This window comes from Nicotiana attenuata, chromosome 8, assembly GCF_001879085.1.
Source record: "Nicotiana attenuata strain UT chromosome 8, NIATTr2, whole genome shotgun sequence".
Lineage (NCBI taxonomy): Eukaryota > Viridiplantae > Streptophyta > Magnoliopsida > Solanales > Solanaceae > Nicotiana > Nicotiana attenuata.
Window position 1 is genome coordinate 2,922,125 of NC_031996.1, and position 20,150 is coordinate 2,942,274.

Genomic DNA, 20,150 nt, shown 5'->3' on the forward strand with positions numbered 1-20,150 from the left:
TCAAATCTGCGTTTCACCTTGAGTTTAATGTTTCAACGTAGGTGTTAGTCACTTTAGGTTAGACCATTGAATTCCATACATGCTGGTAGCAAATCATAGCTTGGAGAAATTTTCCTTTAACCATTAGCCATTATTTGATTTAAACGTGCACCAGCAAATCGAGTGAATTGAGTTGATTAGTTGTTTGAGAATTAATGTTGAGTCGAATAATTTGTGCATACTTTTACAAAATCGAATCAATGTCAGATTTCTGGGCCCATTACGAGCCCAGACAGTTCGAATTCTTGTGCAAATAAACTTGGGCTTGCGATTGAAGCCCAGAAACGTTGTGCTCTTCCTTTGGGCTGTTTGAGGTTTAGCCCAATCGAAATGCTGTTTGTTATTGGGCCCAGAAGCTTTACAGTCGATGTCATGAGCTTATTTCTTTCTAAATAATGCTAATTGATTAGGCTTTAGATACAACTCTTAATAGAAAATCATAGTTCATTTAGGTTGGCTTTAAAATAAAACAAGGTGCGCCGCGCCAAATAAAATCACAAATTGCGTGGCCCTCTTAATTGCTTCTATAAATCCTTAGAATTCGGGACGCGCCATTTAGCGAATTTCATGGCCTCCCACAAAGTTAATAATACGTTAGTCGCTTTAGGCGCGCTTTTAATAATTTTGCCTTCCTAAACTCGGGTGCACATTTATGTGACCCAAATCCAAATCTCAACGAAGTCGAAATGTGTCAAAAACTGCGGGTGCATTTATGTGACGTGGTTCGAGACGCGTTTTCATGACGTTGCAATTCTCTTTAAAAATAAATAATAAAAAGCGGTTTAAACTTAAAAAGCACATAAGTTAAAACATGTATAAAAATCAGATTTTTAGCCAATTATAATAATTTAAGCGACCGTGCTAGAACCACGGGATCCGGGGGTGCCTAACACCTTCCCTCGGGTCAACAGAATTCCTTATTCAGAATTTCTGGTTCGCAGACTCCAAATGGGAAGTCGAAAAATTTTCCTCGATTTGGGATTCAAGTTAAATCGGTGACTTGGGACACCAAAAGCCAAACCTATCCCAAGTGACGACTCTAAATAAATAAATAATCCCATTTCGAATAATATCACTTTAAATGGAAAAACTCCCTTATACATTATCATTCGGGGTAGGTATGTAAAAAATGAGGTGTGACAACTGTTTTAGGAATTCTGAACGAAAGAACAGGTTAAACAAGCTCTGTATATGATCAAGACGGAAAATACATAACCACTAAACCAAGGGGTCCTTTCATATCAAATACAAAGAAGTTATGTAATACTGACGAATTTCCTGTAAACTCATTCTGACTCCTTTCACAATAATTTAAAGTGTCGCTTAAATAATCCAAAATCTTGGAGGCTTGGATGTAATGAAATCGGATGGAAATAGGTTAGTCAAAGGTTAATGGTGCAAGGATACTCAAGACATTTGGACAATATTTGGTTGAAGTTAATGGAAAAAATAAAAGTATAATATATACAGTACATAATAATTATATATTATACAACTTATCTACAATTTATCCACAACTTTCATACATTATTTATACCAAGTTATATACAATTAAAATATCATACCACTTAAATACAATTTTTATACAATATGTCTTTTGTATATTTTGCATATAGTAAAAACAATTTTCATACAACTAATTATATATTATACAACTTATCCACAACTTTCACACATTATACAACTACAATATCATACAACTTAAATATAATTTTTATACAATATTGTTCAACTTTCATACAATATTTTAATAACTATATATATAAATAACAGAATACAATTTTTCTACAATTTTACTACAACTTTACTACAATTTCTACGGTATAATGTATGTCATGTCGTCTAATTTCGTAAATATAATGTATATCATGTCTTCTTCTTCGAGTTTCAATCTGAAATTCGGCCAAAATCAAGTCTAATCTTCACCAAAACACCCTCAAAATTGAGATATAAACTCCAAACCATATTCCCAATTGTTTGCGACAACACTCAATCCAAACAAATAATGGTTTTTAAAAACCCAAATTCGAATTCAAAGCTTCAAAGCTTTTTAATGGCTGTCAATGGTGGAACTGCTGCTCTCTTTTCCTTAGCTTTACATTACTGAAATTAGGGATTGAGAGATAGAGGGAGACGTGGAGAGAATCCCAATTCTTTGCAACAACACCCAATTCAAACAAATAGTATTTTTTTGAAAACCCAAATTCAAATTCAAAGCTTTTTAATGGTTGTCAATTGTGGAATTGCTGCTCTCTTGTGCAAGATACGTGGGGGAGGGGGTGCGATGTGGAGAGAGAAACGTGCGGGGAGTAGGATACGGAGAGAGAAACGTGGGAGAGTGGGATTTGTACGTTACAGTGATTGTAGGAATTGATTAATTACCCTTAAATCCTAGAAATGTACATAAGTGGTAAATTTGTATATAGGAGGTAATCAAAGTGAAACTTGAGTAGAGAGGATAATAAAGTTTTCAATAGTATATAGGTATGTAAAAATCCCGAAAAAGAATATGCACGGGTATAGGCTAGAGGTTGTGGAAATGTGGCCCGTTAGACCCTTTCAAAAATAGGCTTCACAAGACCATTTGGGGCTGGGCCTTCTCCTATGTTTGGGCTGTTTTCGTGAAAGCGTCTGCAGAAATAATCAAGGTTTCTTGATTAAGTTGGGAAAAAACTCAAAACTAACCTGATTTATAATTGCTAATTCAAAATTACTCATAGTTTTAAAATAGGGGTGTTCATGGTTCGATTTGGATCGGTTTTTCCCTAAAAAGAAACGAAACTAAGTAAGTCGGTTTTTCAAATATTAGAACCAAACTAAACCATTTAAGTCGATTTTTTCTCGATTCGGTTTATGTCGGGTTTTGTCGGTTTTTCGGTTTTTTTCGGTTATTTATCGGTTTTTTCTTAAATATAAGACATACTCTACCAAACACATATTCCGGCGACCACATTTTCAACGTAACACTATCAAATCAATTGCCCTTTGAAAAATCTATTATTTACCAAGATATATTGGTGATAATTGAATCAAATAGTGATGAATGATTTATGGACTCAATTAAAAATATATTATTTTTAACACGAAATGGATTCTTACACGTAACAAAAGAAAACTACCAATCAAACTAGAATGTAAAGAACTATACTAAAAGTGAAAATAATTAACATACCATAAAAATTTTGAAACTTTGTATAAAAATATACATATATATATATATAGGTGTAATAATAAATTTGAAATAGCTACTCCTATAGTCGGTTTGGTTCGATTTTTTCGGTTTTTTTCTTATTAAAACCAAAACCAAACCAAATTTGATCGGTTTTTAAAATTCAAAACCAAAACCAAACCAAACCAAAGCAAAAAGTATCGGTTTTTTGGTCGGTTTGGTTTGGTTTTTCGGATTTTTATGAACACCCCTATTTAAAAGTATCAAAATTTAATATTTTTTCATGTAAAATATAATATGAACAAAAATGCCACTAAAAATCCTGAAACTTTTTAACATAATATAGTGAAGTTCAATTTTACATATAAGATTCGAGTATAATGTGCTACAATTTCATAATACACAAATTCCATATCCAACCTTTTTAAAAGTTCCAGCTAGGTAGGGTATTTTTGTCTAAACGTCCGCATAAAATAATGATTATTTTTAAATGATTTTTTCACAAATGCTGGTATTCAATCCGTGCTATTAAGTTGGGTTTCTACAAGCCACAATCGTTGTTATCTTCAAGTAGTGGAAAACGGAAATGGAAGAATAATCCGAACGGTGTTAGAAGAGTTAATGGACTCGTTGTCTTTACAATCTCATCTCAGTTTGAGGAGGTAATTTGTAGTTCTCTTGTGTTTTCTTATAACAGATTCTTCATGTTTTAATTATCATAAAGTTTAATTCTTGATAGTACTTAGTTTCAAAGATACTTTTAATTGGAAATTCGACTGAGTAATTGATATTCTTTTGTGGTGTTGAAACGATGAAAGCTCAATCAGTACATACCCAGCAAGAAAACCAAGAAGTGCAGTTCCTGAATTTGTAAAATTGCATAAAGGTCCTTCAAAGTCCAGATATTTACCACAAAGGTATTGTATGGCCACTGCAAATAGGGAGGGGTTGAACGGGATAGAAGAAGGCGATGGAGTTATAATTGTGGATCATGGTTCCCGCAGAAAGGAGTCCAATCTTATGCTAAGTTAGTTTCTGGCACCTTTCACACTTTTCAATTTTGATACTGGTTTATTCTGAGTTTGCTTATAGTTGTAATTTTGATGATAAATGTCAGATGAATTTGTAGCAATGTTTAGGGAGAGAACAAAATACCCAATTGTAGAGCCTGCACACATGGTAAGAACGATTTTATCCCTCCCTCTTTGTATGATTAGGGTTGTGGACCTTGCTGTTTGTTCATTGTTCCATTCCTGATGCCTTAGCTGATTGCTTTTGTTTTTTACACGCTGTTTGTTTGGAATTAGAAAACAGATGAGGAAAGAAAAATGCAGTGGAAAAGGATAAGAAATGAGGAATTTTGAAGTATGTTTTGATGTTAAGGCTAAGGCAAAGAAAAATATAAAATCAAAAGTATATCTTTTTAGAGAAACAAAAATGATATCAAATCTTTGTATAAGAAAATTTTAGAATATATCTCGTGCGAAAACCTAGCAAAGCAAAGATTTTTGAGAATGAAAGGATAGAGGGATCTCTTTAGGGTTGGTGAAGAAGTGGTGATAGGAGTAAGAATGTGGTAGGAATAAGAGAATCCTAATGTTTTCCCTAGCCACATAGTACAAAACTATAGATTTCTAATGAATTTGTTTTCTTTTCCTTGATGAATACTTAGTAGCAAACACAGCCTTAAGCTCTCCCTTCTATTTAATCTTTTTGAAAGGTTGGAGCTCTCATTTTTCCTCCGCATCTCTTTTATGACAACTTAGGAGCTAGCAGAACCATCGATCCGAGATGCATTTAGTTTGTGTGTTCAACGAGGAGCACGTAGAGTAATTGTGAGCCCATTTTTCCTTTCTCCTGGACGACACTGGAACCAGGTATTGTTCGCCTCATGTATTCTAAAGTTGTGCTAGGTTATCTAGAATTTCCTTTGATGTATTATGCTAGGTCTTGACCTGATACCTTTCCCTTTTCAGGATATTCCTTCTTTAACGGCTGAAGCTGCAAAAGAACATCCAGGAGTATCATATGTCATTACAGCACCTCTTGGCCTTCATGAGTTACTTGTCGTAAGTTCTTGTTATGCTTCTCTAGCTTTACTTTCACACCAGTAATTCTTTTCATTTACATATGGCATCCAACAAATATTGAAACCTAAGGTTATTTATTCCTACTTCCTAGTTTGAGGTTTTGGCTAAAAGCATCTCTCAACTATTACCCAAACCTAAGGTACATCCTTGTCTTACCTAGTGAATAAAAAACATCCTTGTACTATTCAACTAGTTGCAAGATTCATCCTTCTTGTTAGCTTCTGTCAAAAACTAACGACACCCACAAAAAACGTGATAAGCACGCGACTTTCCCCTAAGTTTCCCTATTATCTATTATCTTCCACCTTCAGCAAAGCAGATGCTGAATTTTCTTTCATTCTAAACGGCCTAGAGCTTTTGGGAATTTGCTGGTGCAATGGTGTACTTCAGAATATGGGTACTGGCTTTTGCTGTTTTTTGCTGATTTTCGCTGGCATATTACTGGGTTTTGCTGGTGTTAGTGTAGAGGTCCCAAGATGTGAAGGGTATACAGGTGTGGAATAGTGTTTCTTATTGCTGGTTTTTTATTGGTTTGAAGTGCTGACAAAAATGAATAGTTAACTGTATAAGAAACGAAACAAATACTCTTAGGCAGCGCAGCGGGAGTACTTTTCGTTTTGCCATACATAACAAGTTTAATACAATAAGTGCAGATAAAACGACTAGTACAATCAGGTTTTGTGAGTTTTTTCCTCTTTCATTTCTCAATTTTTCTTTCGAATTTTAGGACTATTTGCCGCTCTTATTTTAACGATCTTTAAGTCGTGCCTCGCGATCAACCACTATTTCTGAAAGCTCTTGGATCACATGAACGGATCATCCATTAGGCTCTTCTTGCTCCGATTAAAAGATTTGCATGGTTTTCTATTCCGGGGAAAATAGAAAACAATTAAATATCTCCACGCATGAAATGGTCCTTGATGTAAAATTGTAACTGGAAAAACATGCTAAATATTTTCTTTCGGGGCAGAATATGTAGTCATATACAATGACTGATGAAACTAAGAGTAAAGAAAACATACATTCTAGAATTGACATATATTATGCGAAGTGATTGAAACACTAACAAGCTAACCAGAGTAAACTAATAGAGTAAATGACAGCATAGCAATACAAATTTCGTCAAAAATCATAGCTCTTCTCAGTTGGTAATGGTGTAGGAGAGTTGGAGAGAATGGTTTCTTTTTCCAAAAGCTCTAGGCCGTTTTAATGAATTCTTTGTTCCTTATGGATTATCATTCTGTTTTCTTTTGTGTCAATGGCTTTGCCGCATCCTATTTAAATCCCATTCTTTTCTTACTCAAGTAACTCGCAAACTTTAATGTCATGGGATGACCCATGATGGTCAGATGTTTTTGCATTGACATCCTTCCATACTAAAGCTGTTAGGCTGAATCTTTAGTCCTAGAAGGTTGATTTAAAAACAGCCAAATTTTTTCTCATTGAAATTCTTTTATGGAAAGCTAGTAGGTTAAAATTCTAATTCTAGAAGATTGTTATTACAGGATGTTGTGAATGATAGAATCAAGCATTGCTTAAATCATATTGCTGGGAAAGCAGACGAGTGTTCAGTTTGTGCTGGAACAGGAAAATGTCAGCTCCGTCAGTGACAATACTTATGAAGCTTAGCTAGGCTTTGTTATGTAGAAAGAATCTGTTGCTAATGCCTGTTGATTTAGTCGGGTCTGGCTGCTGAGTGATACTATACCGCTGCGTGAAAGTAATAAATGATAATGGTCAATTATCTCTCCCGCAACTCAAGCATCCAAGTGCTCATGAGTACTTTGATATTTGGGAGTTAGTAATAGCATTTCAACTACAAATGTCGACTGCAGGGTGCTTAGTTTCTCCACTCAGCTGATGGAGAGTTGGGAGAGCTCAGCTGCATTTCAGATTATCCTTTTCTTCTTTAAACAATTTTTCCTAGTGTTGTAAAATCCTTCATGTGTTCACTCAGAATATGTACCTCCAACAGTTATAACTTATAAGTTTTGTTTATTCCTCAACAGTTTTGTTTTGAGACCATTGCAGTATAACAATGAGTTTTACTGTCTTTGTTTACTCATTACCACAAATTAACAATGATTTTTATCACATGGGTTGCAGCTGAAATTGCTGGGTATTGTATTTAGCTTTTCTTGTCAACATCAAGAATGCTTTCTTTTTTTTCCCATGATGGATGAGCTTGCTGGTTGCTCTCCGGTGTCATTCATGCTTGAATTTGGCACTATACATATTTTCTATTATATAGAAACATGAAGAGTTTCTACGTGTGTGCTTAAAGGCAATAAATTTCAAATCAAGGGCATTTTAGACTTTTAGTAGTACTGGATATTATGCGTGTCTCTTAATCTGTAAGTAGACTGCCACATTGCGCAAATTATCTATCTTCTCGATTATTTTCTTCATGTAGATTCTAGAGCATTCTGCTCCAGCTCTTGTTCTCACTCTTCCTCTATTCTTTGCCTCTGGAATCACCTGATCTTTTCCTTCGCGTATCACTCGATTAATACTTGTGTTTTTTTAAGTAGTAGTAGTAGTTAGATTTCGACAACTTAATAGATCAGCTTCAATATGTGGAAACTCGAAGAAGTTTTCAAAATAGAGATTCTGCGAAATTGAATGACCGACTTTCAAACCTTAATTTTGGACCCATTTGAGGTAATCACGTATTTCAAGGTTAGTTCTATCCTCTATTTTGTTACTTTTGTTGGTTCATTTTGTTACCTGTAAATTTCGAAACACCAGGTAAATTTAAAATGACCTTAAATAAGCTGCAAGGAGTTCTAGATAGGTAGGAAAAATAGGAATCGATTGTTTCAATAAGAAACCATTAAGCAAGTGACAACAGTAATACCAAATAATTGACAGAAAAAACAAGCAGACAAATACGCTCCATTAGCAATCTGAAGTAGTTCAACATAAAAGATTTGGTGAATCATTAGTAATTCTTAACAATAGCTATAATACACTCAATATGCAGTCTCCTATATGTGACGCCAAAAAAACTTACGACTTAATCACAAGCAATAGAGCACATGAATAGCAAAAAAGAGAATGAAGAATTGAATTGGGTTTGGCTAGGTAGATGAAGTTTGACAACAACGGGAAGAAAAGAGATGAAAACTAACCTGTAAAAAGTTTGTTGGAAAGAGACGATACCGTCGTTGGCAGAAAGAAGATGGAGATAAAGTACTTATTAGTTTGGTGAATATAATATAAATAATAGGGTAAAGGGTAAAATTGAAATATAGAATAATAAGTGTGGGCATAATTGGAAAGCAAAATACGAAACAATCCCACCACATCGATTTGGTTGTTTCATAAAATGGGGTTTTTCATTGTTACGGAACAATGGATTTAACAATACGATACAATCAGTCTTATATTAACAATCAAAACAAACATTGTATCTAGGGTAACAATACAATACAATACAACCGGAAACAACCATCCAAACAACGCGTTTATGGCCATTGTGTATTTCAAGTACTCTTCTATCATATTTAGAGTTTAAAGTAGGACCAATCTAGAGATGATTTCTGATTGAATTTCCTTTTGACATAAGTTGGGTAGGGTAATCAAGTAACAAATGTTTGACACCAGAGCCACTTCCTCGCTGTTCCGTCACTCAATCAAATTTTAACGGTGTTCCTTTTAAATGTAAATTTAACTGTACAATGTTACTCTTCAAAAATTGATTATCTAACTGTTCCAATTGAACTGTCTATGTCTAAAGTATTCACTATAGTTTCTATTGATCTAACCAGATCTATTTTGGACTTTATAGTTTGCGCATCATGAGATTGATATCATTATTCCAAGTTATACAATGTGCAAAATTAATAATAGATTAATACAATTTTCCTTTAAAATGCTGCAGAGATTAATGACCTCAAGCCTATTTTGAAGTTAGAGAATGTATATGTTTTTCTCTTGTTTATTGATGTTTTTCCAATTTGATTCCTAAAAATATAGGAAAAAGAGATATCTTATCTGTTATCTCGTATCTTTCTGAAAAAGCCAACAGAAAGCTTCAAGCCTTTCTCCAATGAACTTTGAAAATATGCGTGCAGAAGCAATGTTTGGAATGAGTGATAGGTGCCTTCTTCAGGGTTGCCTATCTAAGTCTGCTGTTATTATCCTGACTTTAAATTTGTGAAAGTTTGGTGTATGTGGCTGCCAGACGCGGTGTTTAGGGGTTTATTGGATATAGTTGCTGAAGGTTTGAGTAGCTTTGAGGTTGCCATGAGATGGAGCTGAGGATCGTCTTCTAGCTCTGGTAAATAGATGTCTCCTTGAGTCTCCTAGCTCTGGTGAATCTCTTCCATTGCATGGTCCAACAGGGGTTTAAACCGAATAAGTTGTGTTTAGCAAGCGTAGTAAGTGCATTGTCGAGCCTTGAAGCTTTGATAACGGGAAGGATTGTTCATGGACATATTTTAAAAATTGGAATTGAACAAGATGCTTTCATAGGTAGCTCACTGGTTGACCTGTACTGCAATGTGGAAGCTCTAAGGATGGACGTGTAGCATTTGACTCGATATTGGAGAAGAACGTTGTTTGTTGGAATTCAATGGGCAGTGGTTATAGCCTCAATAACCAACTTGAAGAAGCTAAGGAGCTATTGGACAAGATACCCCCAAAAAATTATATCTCATGGAATTCGCTAATAACAGGTTATTTAGAGTATGAAAAATTTGATGAAGTTTTTGAAGTTTTCAGTGACATGCTTCTGTCTGGAGAACAACCAAATAAATCTACTTTCTCTAGTGTTTTATGTGCTTGTGCGAGCTTAGCTTCATTAGAAAGGGGGAAGAACTTGCATGGTAAGGTCATTAAACTTGGCTTTCACTCTGATGTTTTTGTGGACACTGCCCTTCTAGATATGTATGCCAAATCGGGTAATGTTGAAAGCTCTGAGAAAATCTTCAAAAGGACGCCCAAACGTAACGAGATTTCCTGGACAGCTATGATTCAAGGGCTTGCAGAAAACGGCTTTGCAGAGGAAGCACTTGCTGTATTTGAACGGACGAAGTCCATTGCACCTAATGAGCTTATTCTTTTAGCAGTTTTATTTGCTTGTTCCCATTGTGGTCTTGTAGACAAAGGACTCCATTACTTCAATTCAATGGAAAAGGTCTATCATATACAACTGAATGCTAGACATTATACCTGTGTAGTGGACATGCTGTCTCGTTCAGGACGCCTTTCTGAAGCAGAGAAGTTCATCTTGGACATGCCTTGTGAACCAGAAGTTCAAGCCTGGGCAGCTCTCTTAAGTGGTTGCAAAACATATAGAAATGAGAGGATGGAAGAAAGGGTAGCCGAAAAGATTTCAGAGCTGGCAGAAAAGCATCCCGAAGGATATACATTGCTGTCAAATGTTTATGCTTCAGCTGGCAGATGGTTGGATGTCTTGCACAAGAAAACAAATGAAGGAAAGAGGACTGAGGAAAAGCAGGGGATGTAGTTGGATTGAAGTGAGAAACCAACTCCATTCATTTTATTCCCAGGATGGTTCTCACAATGAGTCCACACAGATTTACGAGGTTTTGGATCTAATGAGGTCAGAAATGCAGCTTATATAGATTGCTCCATATTTTGAAGGGCAGTTAATTGAAGCCAGTTGCAGAACAGAGGTCCATAATTTAGCTCGCATATACGGCTTCTAATTTAATCTCAAAACCTCATACAAGAGTGTTTTAGGGTTTGGAAAGAGGAGTTCTCTTCTCCTAGATTGTATGGTTTTGGTTAAATTCCATTTAAGTTGCAGAGGAAGGAAATGACGAGAAAAGATTGGACTTAAGAATATTCGTTACATTCAACTTTGTTCAGGCCTTCACAAGGCCGCCATTCTTATTTTCTAGCTGTTGGTATCTTAGACATTTTTTTGGTTTCAAACTGTGTTGTTCCAGTAGGTGCATTTACTTTAAGAATCATTAGCATTAATGTATTAATCCCAATAAACTTCTTCAAGAAGGCCAATGTTCTTTGGAGCAAATTTAAGGTTAGAAAAGTAAGAGGTTGTCAGATTCTTCTACTCGATTTTCCTAAATCAAGAGCATAATAGGAAAGTTTACTATTTCTTTACTGCTCTTTGGCTAAGGCAGCTCATGAAGAAAAGGCATGGACACGGATGGTAGGTTGAGGATTGGTCTTATAGATATCTTCTTTTGATTTGAAGCTCTTTCTCTTTTGCAGTATTGCACGTAGATTCTTTTGGTATGTTCACAACAGTACAATATTATATATTGATTCTATTGGTACCATCCAAGAGGTGACACAGAGCAATTGAGTACCTCTAGAAAGGAAGACCTGGTATGAGTGCCATTTGGCGTTGCACTATACATATGTGTGGAATCCACATAGTCGCCACAAAGGTTTGGAAATTTAGCTTTCTTCAAGTTTTTTTCTTTTTCCCATTTTATTTTCTATATCTATTCAGACCATCCCTTTATAGGCTATTGTTGGTGCCTTAGCATAAAATTTTGTTGAGTGGGCCTCGAACAATGAATTAGGGTCAATGGTATACAACAGTCCCCATAGGTAATATAACTAACATGCTTAATCTTGCGCAAGAAGAGATAAGCGATAAGACCATAATGTATATGAGCCTGTACAAAGTTGGGAAGTATGATATTGCCATGGCTGCTCTGCACCTCTCATTAGATGTTGGTTGGTGCCTTCAAGCTTTCTTTAGTTGTAGTAAAGCAATGTGTTAATTCTAATGGGTTGTTTTCATAGTCATGTAAGTGAAAATTTTTAGGTTTTAGAAATTGGTCTCCATGGATAAATTTTCGTTACTAATAATGACATGGTTCATATCACGTAAGGCGGTTTCCAACTCCTGTTGTTGCCTCACGACCATGTGCATATCCAATTTTACTGTTAATACGACCAGTTGATGTCAGTTCTTCTAATATGCCCATGTGATACTTTTTCCATTCACTTTTACTTGGTTGAAGTTTAATCAGGACTCACCTTTTGCATGTTTGCCCGATACTAAAAGTTCAACTTACTTGATTAACTTTCACTATCATTCCTTTAGTTTCCTTTCATAGTTAAAATTGGTTGTAAATGAAGTAGAGGGAAAAAATCATACTTTGTTTCTCCAGCACTTTAAACAAGTTTGTTCCTCTTTGTTGACCAGTTGAAACTATTATGTTTAGGAACTTCCAACCTTGTGGATCCTTGCAGTTGGGTTTTGCTCAAGCTTATTCAATGATTTTTTGTATTTATTGTCAGAGATGAGAGAGCCACGACTTGCGGATCCTAGCAGTTGTATTTCTATTTCTCATTCTTGTATGACCCATTGGTTTTATAGTTCTTATACGCAACGGAGTTTAAGAAAGCTTCATCGATTACACAGTTCCTTTTCCCAAATGATGCAATGAAGAATTGTGTATGGACATACTGTTCTATTTTGGTATATATACTTCACTTACATTGACACTGGATAAAGACTTTAAGATATGAATACTTATTTGCATCTTCAGTGTAGTAAAGTCTTTTCTCGGATCCTTATCCCTTCTTGCATATGTTTATTGTGTGTTGCTAGATGCCTAATTGAAACTTCCATTGTGGTTGATGCAGGATGCGGACTATGCAGGAGTCTGCCTAATGATTCAGTTCAGCTAGGGCTGTTCATTCGGATCGGATATCCGAACCAATCCATTCAATTTCGGACCGGATCGGATTTTGGATTGTGTTTATTAAAATTTCAGATTTCGGATTGGATTCGGATTGTGTGTATTAAAATTTCAGATTTCGGATTGGATTCGGATTGGTATATTTTAATCCAATCCGATCCGAAATCCGAAATTATTAGGGCATGTATAAATACTACACTTTAATTTCGGATAGTCAGTACTTCCTTTACATCTTCCTCCAAGTTATTACCTTTACAATTGCTAGATTTAGCTATATTGACACCATAGTACTTTCATAATTGCATAAACAAGAATTTTTCTTAATGTATTGCCTCTTTTACAAAGAAAATATACATATTAGTTTGCAACTTTGAGGTATAATAATACAATCCGAAATCCGATCCGATCCAAACTTTAAAATCCGATCTGATCCGATATAATTCGGATCGGATTCGGATTGCATTTTCTAGAATCTGAAACCCGAATCCGAAATGTGCTAAATCCGATCCGATCCGTGCACAGCCCTAAGTTCAGCAGTTCTCGCGACCAGTGGAGAAAAGACAAAAGAAATGTACCAGCAGGAGTTACTTGTGACAAGCTTTAAGGTGTATCAAGTATCAACTATATAGAAGACATTGTTGCGTTTGTTCTTGTTATGTTTTATAGGGCGACTCATTGCTTGAATTAAGACCAGCTTCTGAATTATTAAATGATGTTCTTTTCATGTTATTGCATGTGTTTTTGTTAGTTATGTTTTCTTGGGTGTTTCGCGCTTGGCTCGTTGTTTGAATTAACGGTTAAGGGTCAAATATGTCCCTCTACTATTAACAATTGTTTAAAGATATCCTTCGTTATACTATCGGGACATAAAACCCCTCACCGTTACACTATTAAACAAAAATGCCCCTAATTAGACGGCATAGACACGTGGCAGCATTTAAAAGCTGAAGAGAACCCGTTTCTCTTAAAAACCAAACCCGCTCCGACCCACTAAATTGACCCACCCTTCTAAACCTGAAAACACGGGTTAAGGGTCAAACCTACAAAATAACATTTCTTTTTTTTCTCTTTCACTCTCTCTAAAAGCCTCCATCGACAGAAGAAAAATCGTGAGATATCCACCGCAAATGAAGTAAAGGTAATATATTTCTCCATGGAAATGGTTCGCTTTTCTTGTTTTAACTCTTTTTTGCTCAGTATTTTATGTGTTTGCTGTTATTTTAGGGTTTTTCGCCTAGGGTTTTGATTTGTTGTGTTTTGTTGACATCCACACATTTATTTTTGTACTTTCAGTATTATATTCACATTTTTTGTCCGCTTCAGGTGTTTGCATGCTTTATTATTGATATGGTCCCGATGTGAAGTTAATTTTGGTCCCGACATGGTTTTGGTTTTGGTAGCTGGTTTAGGGTGTTTGTTTGTCCCAATATTCTGAGCTTTTTCTGTTGTTTAATAGGTAAATTTGTCCCTAATTTGTTACTTTCTGATTATAGTATTATGTGTGTAGGACCACGTTCAATGATTTTTTTAGTTAATTTATTATAGGGTGGGCCTGAATCTGGACCACCTTCAAGATATGGACTTCTTCTATATTTATTAGGTGATAAATATACTGTGAGTAGGACCACCTTCAATGGTGGTATGACATAGCTAAATGGGGTCTGCCTTTTTTAATATAATTATTCCCTTTTTAGTTCTGCCTTTTTATTTGTTTATTTATTCTTTGCTAACATGACCTATTGGCTATATTTGTAGGTTATTGGAGATGGTGTTAATAGATATAATATTCAATTATGGTGGTGATTGGGTTACACAGCCTGAGGTCTTATACACAAAGAAACTGGTGCACACTTGGACAGGTTATGACTCAGACTTACTTTCATATATAGACATAGTGAATGAATATATAAATGAGCTAGGATTTGTAGGGGTTCAGCAGCTTATTGTTGCTTGTCCTTCTGGCAAATTTTATGAGATTGATGGGGATGTTGGGATTAGAAAATTACTTAGCTTGATATGTGATGAATATAATGTTGTTAATATTTATGCTGTGGATGAATGTGAGCCCCCTATTCATGGTATCCCTGATATTGTACACCATAAAGAATCATACACCCACGAGGATGAGGCTGGTACTGACTGTAGCTTAAGTGACTTAGAATCTGATTCTAGTGCTGAATTAGAAGGTTATGATTCTGAAGAATTGGAAACTTTGAAAGTACAAAAAAAGAGGGAGATAACTGAAGAACTTAATGAGTACAAAGAGTTGTATAAGGGTATGAGCTTTAAGGACATACCAGAAGCTAGGAAGTGTATGAAGTTGTATGCTTTGGCAAACAAGAAAAAATTAGAGTTATTGAAGAGTGACAAAATATGGCTTAGGTATAAATGTGATATATTTGGCTGTCCCTTTTTGTGTTTGATATCCAAAGAGAGGAATGGTGGGGTTAAGATCAAGACCTTAAATGCAGAACATAGTTGTGGTGTTGCTTTTGATAACAATACTGTTGATTTCAGTACTATTGCATAGTATTTCAAGCTTAAATTACAAGATAATCCTAAGTATAAGGTAAAGGAGATGATGGCAGATTTGAAGAGGGTTTTTGAACTAAATATTAGTCATGGAAAGTGTAAGAGAGCAAAGAGAATGGTCTTGGAAAGCTTAGATGGTAGTTTCAGTGATGAGTATAACAAACTTGAAGCTTATGCAACTGAATTGAGAGATAGTAATCCAGGCAGTGATGTGGTTATAAACCTTTCAAAGAATGCACTTGAAGAAGGGAGAAGAAGATTCTTAAGGATGTATATCTGCTTTCAAGCTTTAAAAATGGGTTTCAAGCTAGGGTTGAGACCTTTTATTGGTCTAGATGGAACTTTCTTAAAGGGGAAAGCTAAGGGCCAACTACTAGTGGCTGTTGGACCAGATTCACAGAACCATTTCTATCATTTGGCTTGGGCAGTTGTTGACAAAGAGACAAAGAATACATGGAATTGGTTCTTGCAGTTGCTTCAACATTCTCTAGACCTCAAGGATGGGGAAGGAATTACCTTCATGTCAGACATGCAAAAGGTATTAATTTCTGTCTTTTTCTATTTCTGTCTTCTTCTATTTCTGTCTTCTTCTATTTCTGTCTTTTTCATTTTCTGTCTTCTTCTATTTCTGTCCTAATTTTCTGTCTTTATCAATTTCTGTCATTTTCTATTTATTTCTGTCATATATTTTTGTCCTTTTCTATTAAATTCTGTCATATATTTATGTCCTATAGTGTTGTCCATGGTCTCCATTTAATTCTGCCTTTTTGTTGTATATGAAAAATTCTAAGTGATTGTATGTTTCTGGCTGTAAATCTGCATTTAATTCTGCCTTTTTGTTGTTTATGAAATATTATAAGTGAATGTATGTTTATATAACTGTCATAGGGGTTAATTGATGCTGTTAGAACTGTCCTTCCTCAATCACACCATAGATATTGTGTTAGACATATTGAGGCCAACTGGTGCAAGATATACAATACTGGTGAAAGCAAAAAATTACTTTGGTGGTGTGCATGGTCTACTTATGAGGAGGAATTCAAGGATCATTTGAAGAATTTAGGGGAGTTGAACACGGATGCAGCAGCTGGTTTGTTGAAGTACCCTCCTCAGACTTGGTGCAGAGCTTACCTGGACACAGTGTGCAAGAATCAGTCAGTTGATAACAACTTGACTGAATCCTTCAACAAGTGGATTTTGGAAGCAAGGCATAAGCCAATAATAAAGATGTTGGAGGACATTTGAATCAAAGTGATGAACATGTTAAGAGAACATGAAGATGAAGTGAGGGGTTGGAGACATGACTTTAGTCCAAAAAGCATGGAGTTGTACAGTGAGTACATGCAAATTGCTCAATCAGCTTGTAGAGTTAATGCAAATGGAGAAAATGGCTATGAAGTGTCAGAAGGTGGTGATAAGCATTGTGTGAATATGGCTGTGAAGAAGTGCACCTGTAGGCAGTGGGATCTTCAGGAATCCCATGTCCACATGTTATTAAAGCTGTACTTCACAACATGGGTGATCCTTTGACAGAAATGAACTGGTGGTATAGCAAGGAGGCATTTCTACTCACTTATAAACACAAGTTACAACCTGTAAGAGGAGAAAATTTTTGGAAGATTGAACCATCACAAGCAATGGAGCCACCTGAGTTGGTGAAGTTGGCCGGTAGGCCTAAAGTTAAGAGAGATAGGCAGAAGGATGAGGCCATTAAAAGGCAAGGATTGTGGTCACAATCAAGAAAAGGAAGAGTGATGACTTGCAGCAAATGTGGAGAGACAACCCACAATGCTAGGACTTGTGGACAGGAAACCTTCAATCACCTTCACTGGTGATCACACTGGTGTGAGTGATCCAACAAACCTTCCATACACACCACCATCTTTAAGCTGGAAAGGAAAACCTGCTACAACTGCAAATCAGTTAGAAAAACAAAGGCAACAGAGGATTGGGAAGCTTAGGCCAAGGAAAGGAAATTGAAGACCAAACTGAACTTTTTTTGTGTTTTGATGGGATGTATTAACTGCAAACTTTGCTGCAAACTTGTTAATATTGGTATTGGATTCGGATGTCATATTATGACTTGGTTGTACAAGTTTTTGTTGTTATAATATGACATCCATTCATCCATTTAGTGATGTAACTACTGTGATAACAGTATTTAAATGCTTATTAACAGTACTTATTGAATTGTCCCTTTTGAGTTTGCACAGTGCTGTAGTTTTGAATGTGCTGTAGTTTTGAATGTGATCTTTTGGTCTAAACAGTGCTGTAGAAAAACTGTAATTGTTGAGTTTGCACAGTGCTGTAGTTTTGAATGTGCTGTAGTTTTGAATGTGATCTTTTGGTCTAAACAGTGTTGTAGAAAAACTGTGTTGAAATTATCTTAACAGTGCTGTAGTTTCGAAATGATACAGGTTTATGTGTTCATTGATTAGAATTCACAATAAGTTATTCCAGATAGTGCAGTAAAACTGTGTTGAAATGATACAATTTTTAAGTAACAATGCAACATGAAAAAGCATTACAAAACAGTAGGCCTTACACAAAGTAGAAATATTTTCATAACTTCGTCACAACAACATTAAACTTCACAAAAAATACATTAAAGTAGGCACTATATCAATAGGCATTAAAGTTGGCACTATACATATTACTAGGCAACATAAACAATACCAACTACACATTTCAGTAGGCACTACATAATACATTTCATCAACAATATTTAACTTCATCATACACGATAATTTGTTCACAATAACTTGTCCGAAATTGATCTAAACAAATGCATTACTTCATCATCATTGCAGCAACAATTCCAACAAACAGTGCAAACAATATCAAAACAAACATCTTCATCTTCAACAGTTTCTCTTCCATCTCCCTTGCTTTATTCACTTCAATATTTTTTAGAGCCTCTAATACATCAACCTTTTCCAGCAATTTGTCCCTTTCAACTTTGCACGTTTCCAACAACTGATTCAACATAGTGATTGTCACATTAGCAGCATCTAATTTGCACTGCAACTTGTTGATTTCTATCAACGCTCTGTCCGAGTAGGCTTCGTCTTGCCATTACCAATATCCGCACGACTCATTCTAACAAAAACAACCAATTACGAAATTTGTATCATACCTTCAAATTATGAATCGAAAGCAAAATTAAAACTTACTTCAGGTTTAGCACACTTATAGAATCTCCTTCCAGGATTTTGAGCTGTGGTTGATTTGAAGTTCTTGGCAATCTCCCCACAATGGCACCTCCTCTTTGATGTAGCAGTTGAATCAGACATGGAACATACGTTTGAGACTGAATCTTGCGTTTTGCAATTACCAATTTTGAGTAATACAGAGGAGAAGAACCTTTGAGACCGAATCTTCAGTTTGGGATTTACTAATTTTTGAGTAACAGAGAGAGGAAGCTTTTCTCTATTGAGGGTGGGACGAAATTAGGGTTGTAACCCGTGTTTTTAGGTTTAGAAGGGTGGGTCAATTTAGTGGGTCGGAGCGGGTTTGATTTTTAAGAGAAACGGGTTCTCTCCAGCTTTTAAATGCTGCCACGTGTCTATGCCGTCTAATTAGGGGCATTTTTGTTTAATAGTGTAACGGTGAGGGGTTTTATGTCCCTATAGTATAACGAAGGATATTTTTAAACAATTGTTAATAGTAGAGGGACATATTTGACCCTTTTCCGTTGAATTAAGCTTAGTTTTTGTTAAATCGTCTGCAGATTTTTCGTGTGCAATATACAGTGGTTGGCCAAGTTTGCCAGATTTTATCATCACATCTCTCTCTTAGTGCACTGAATAACTCGAATTTCATTCAAAATCAAGAAAGCGACCCAAAAGGATGATTTGGCTGGCATTCTTTCATGTCTTCTTTTTTCACCTTTTCATGTTTGTATTTTGTGGAGATTAGTTGGCACCTGCATGGCCTTCCAGTTTTGTGGAGGCTGGTATTTCATTGATTTTCACTCGATTGATCCAGCATTTGCAGTATTTTTGTTGATGTGAAAGTTGCCGAAGGAGTAATGTTGACTTAAAGGAGCAAAGTTTTCGTTTAAAGATTAAAGACAATATCTATAAGATAATGACCACTAGTGACCTTACTAGTTAAATTACAAGCAAATGCGATCTTTTGCTCACATTCTATATATATATATATATATATATATATATATATATATATATGAAGAGAATATTCAATATCTATAAATATTTGATTGAGAGCTTATAAATTAGAGAAAATCTCACTTTATATCTATTAATTCCAAACTATTTACCCTTTAATGCCTAGACCCAAACTATTTACTACTCCTATCCATACTCCCCAAACTATTTACCCGCTAGTTTTACTTCCTATATATCTGCCCGAACATTCCCTTCGTGTTGGAATTAATAGTTTGGAACTTTTTCTTTTGTTTAGACATTTTGTAGTGCAATAAATGAGAAAGAACTAAATAATGGCCGTAACACCTAGCTAAGATGAGGTTCTCAATAGAAGAAAAAGTTCATCTTCTTTCGTTTTCCTGAACTAAACTAAACTTTCTTTTGGATCTTTTGATTTCTTCGCAATTTCTTTTCCCAAAATTCCCAAAATTTTCTTTGCTAAAAGAGCTAGGACTCAACTCTGCAAAATCCCCAAATGGACGAGGTGGTGGAGGAAGTA

The 20,150-nt window shown here is 35.5% G+C and overlaps 2 protein-coding genes across 7 annotated transcripts; both read left to right on the forward strand.

The window, feature by feature from the left end:
- Window positions 3,689-7,392, forward strand: LOC109230744 (sirohydrochlorin ferrochelatase, chloroplastic). The gene is made up of 6 exons (XM_019396155.1): window positions 3,689-3,870; window positions 4,027-4,235; window positions 4,326-4,387; window positions 4,975-5,085; window positions 5,185-5,277; window positions 6,804-7,392. Exons 1-6 carry the CDS (start codon window positions 3,830-3,832, stop codon window positions 6,906-6,908), a joined length of 621 nt encoding a protein of 206 aa, XP_019251700.1. The 5' UTR covers window positions 3,689-3,829; the 3' UTR covers window positions 6,909-7,392.
- LOC109230745 (putative pentatricopeptide repeat-containing protein At3g23330) lies at window positions 7,680-13,143 on the forward strand. 6 transcript variants are annotated; one of them, XR_002068705.1, is made up of 4 exons: window positions 7,680-7,977; window positions 11,503-11,681; window positions 12,547-12,727; window positions 12,895-13,143. XR_002068705.1 is itself a non-coding variant. In XM_019396156.1 (2 exons), the coding sequence occupies exon 2, from the start codon at window positions 9,875-9,877 to the stop codon at window positions 10,769-10,771; it is 897 nt and encodes a 298-aa protein (XP_019251701.1). In that variant the 5' UTR covers window positions 7,680-7,977; window positions 9,375-9,874; the 3' UTR covers window positions 10,772-11,496. The 6 variants fall into 6 exon arrangements, 1 of the variants encoding a protein (XP_019251701.1); XR_002068704.1 differs by lacking the exon at window positions 12,547-12,727; XR_002068707.1 differs by lacking the exon at window positions 12,547-12,727 and having other exon boundaries at window positions 7,680-7,959.

What these genes read in the sequence shown, in the direction of transcription:
- LOC109230744 (XM_019396155.1), top strand. Translation starts at nt 3,830, where the DNA reads ATGGACTCGTTGTCTTTACAATCTCATCTCAGTTTGAGGAG. An exon ending in TCTCATCTCAGTTTGAGGAG is followed by an intron (nt 3,871 to 4,026) that starts GTAATTTGTAGT and finishes AAACGATGAAAG; the next exon opens with CTCAATCAGTACATACCCAG. An exon ending in CTGGACGACACTGGAACCAG is followed by an intron (nt 5,086 to 5,184) that starts GTATTGTTCGCC and finishes TTCCCTTTTCAG; the next exon opens with GATATTCCTTCTTTAACGGC.
- LOC109230745 (XM_019396156.1), top strand. Translation starts at nt 9,875, where the DNA reads ATGGGCAGTGGTTATAGCCTCAATAACCAACTTGAAGAAGCTAAGGAG.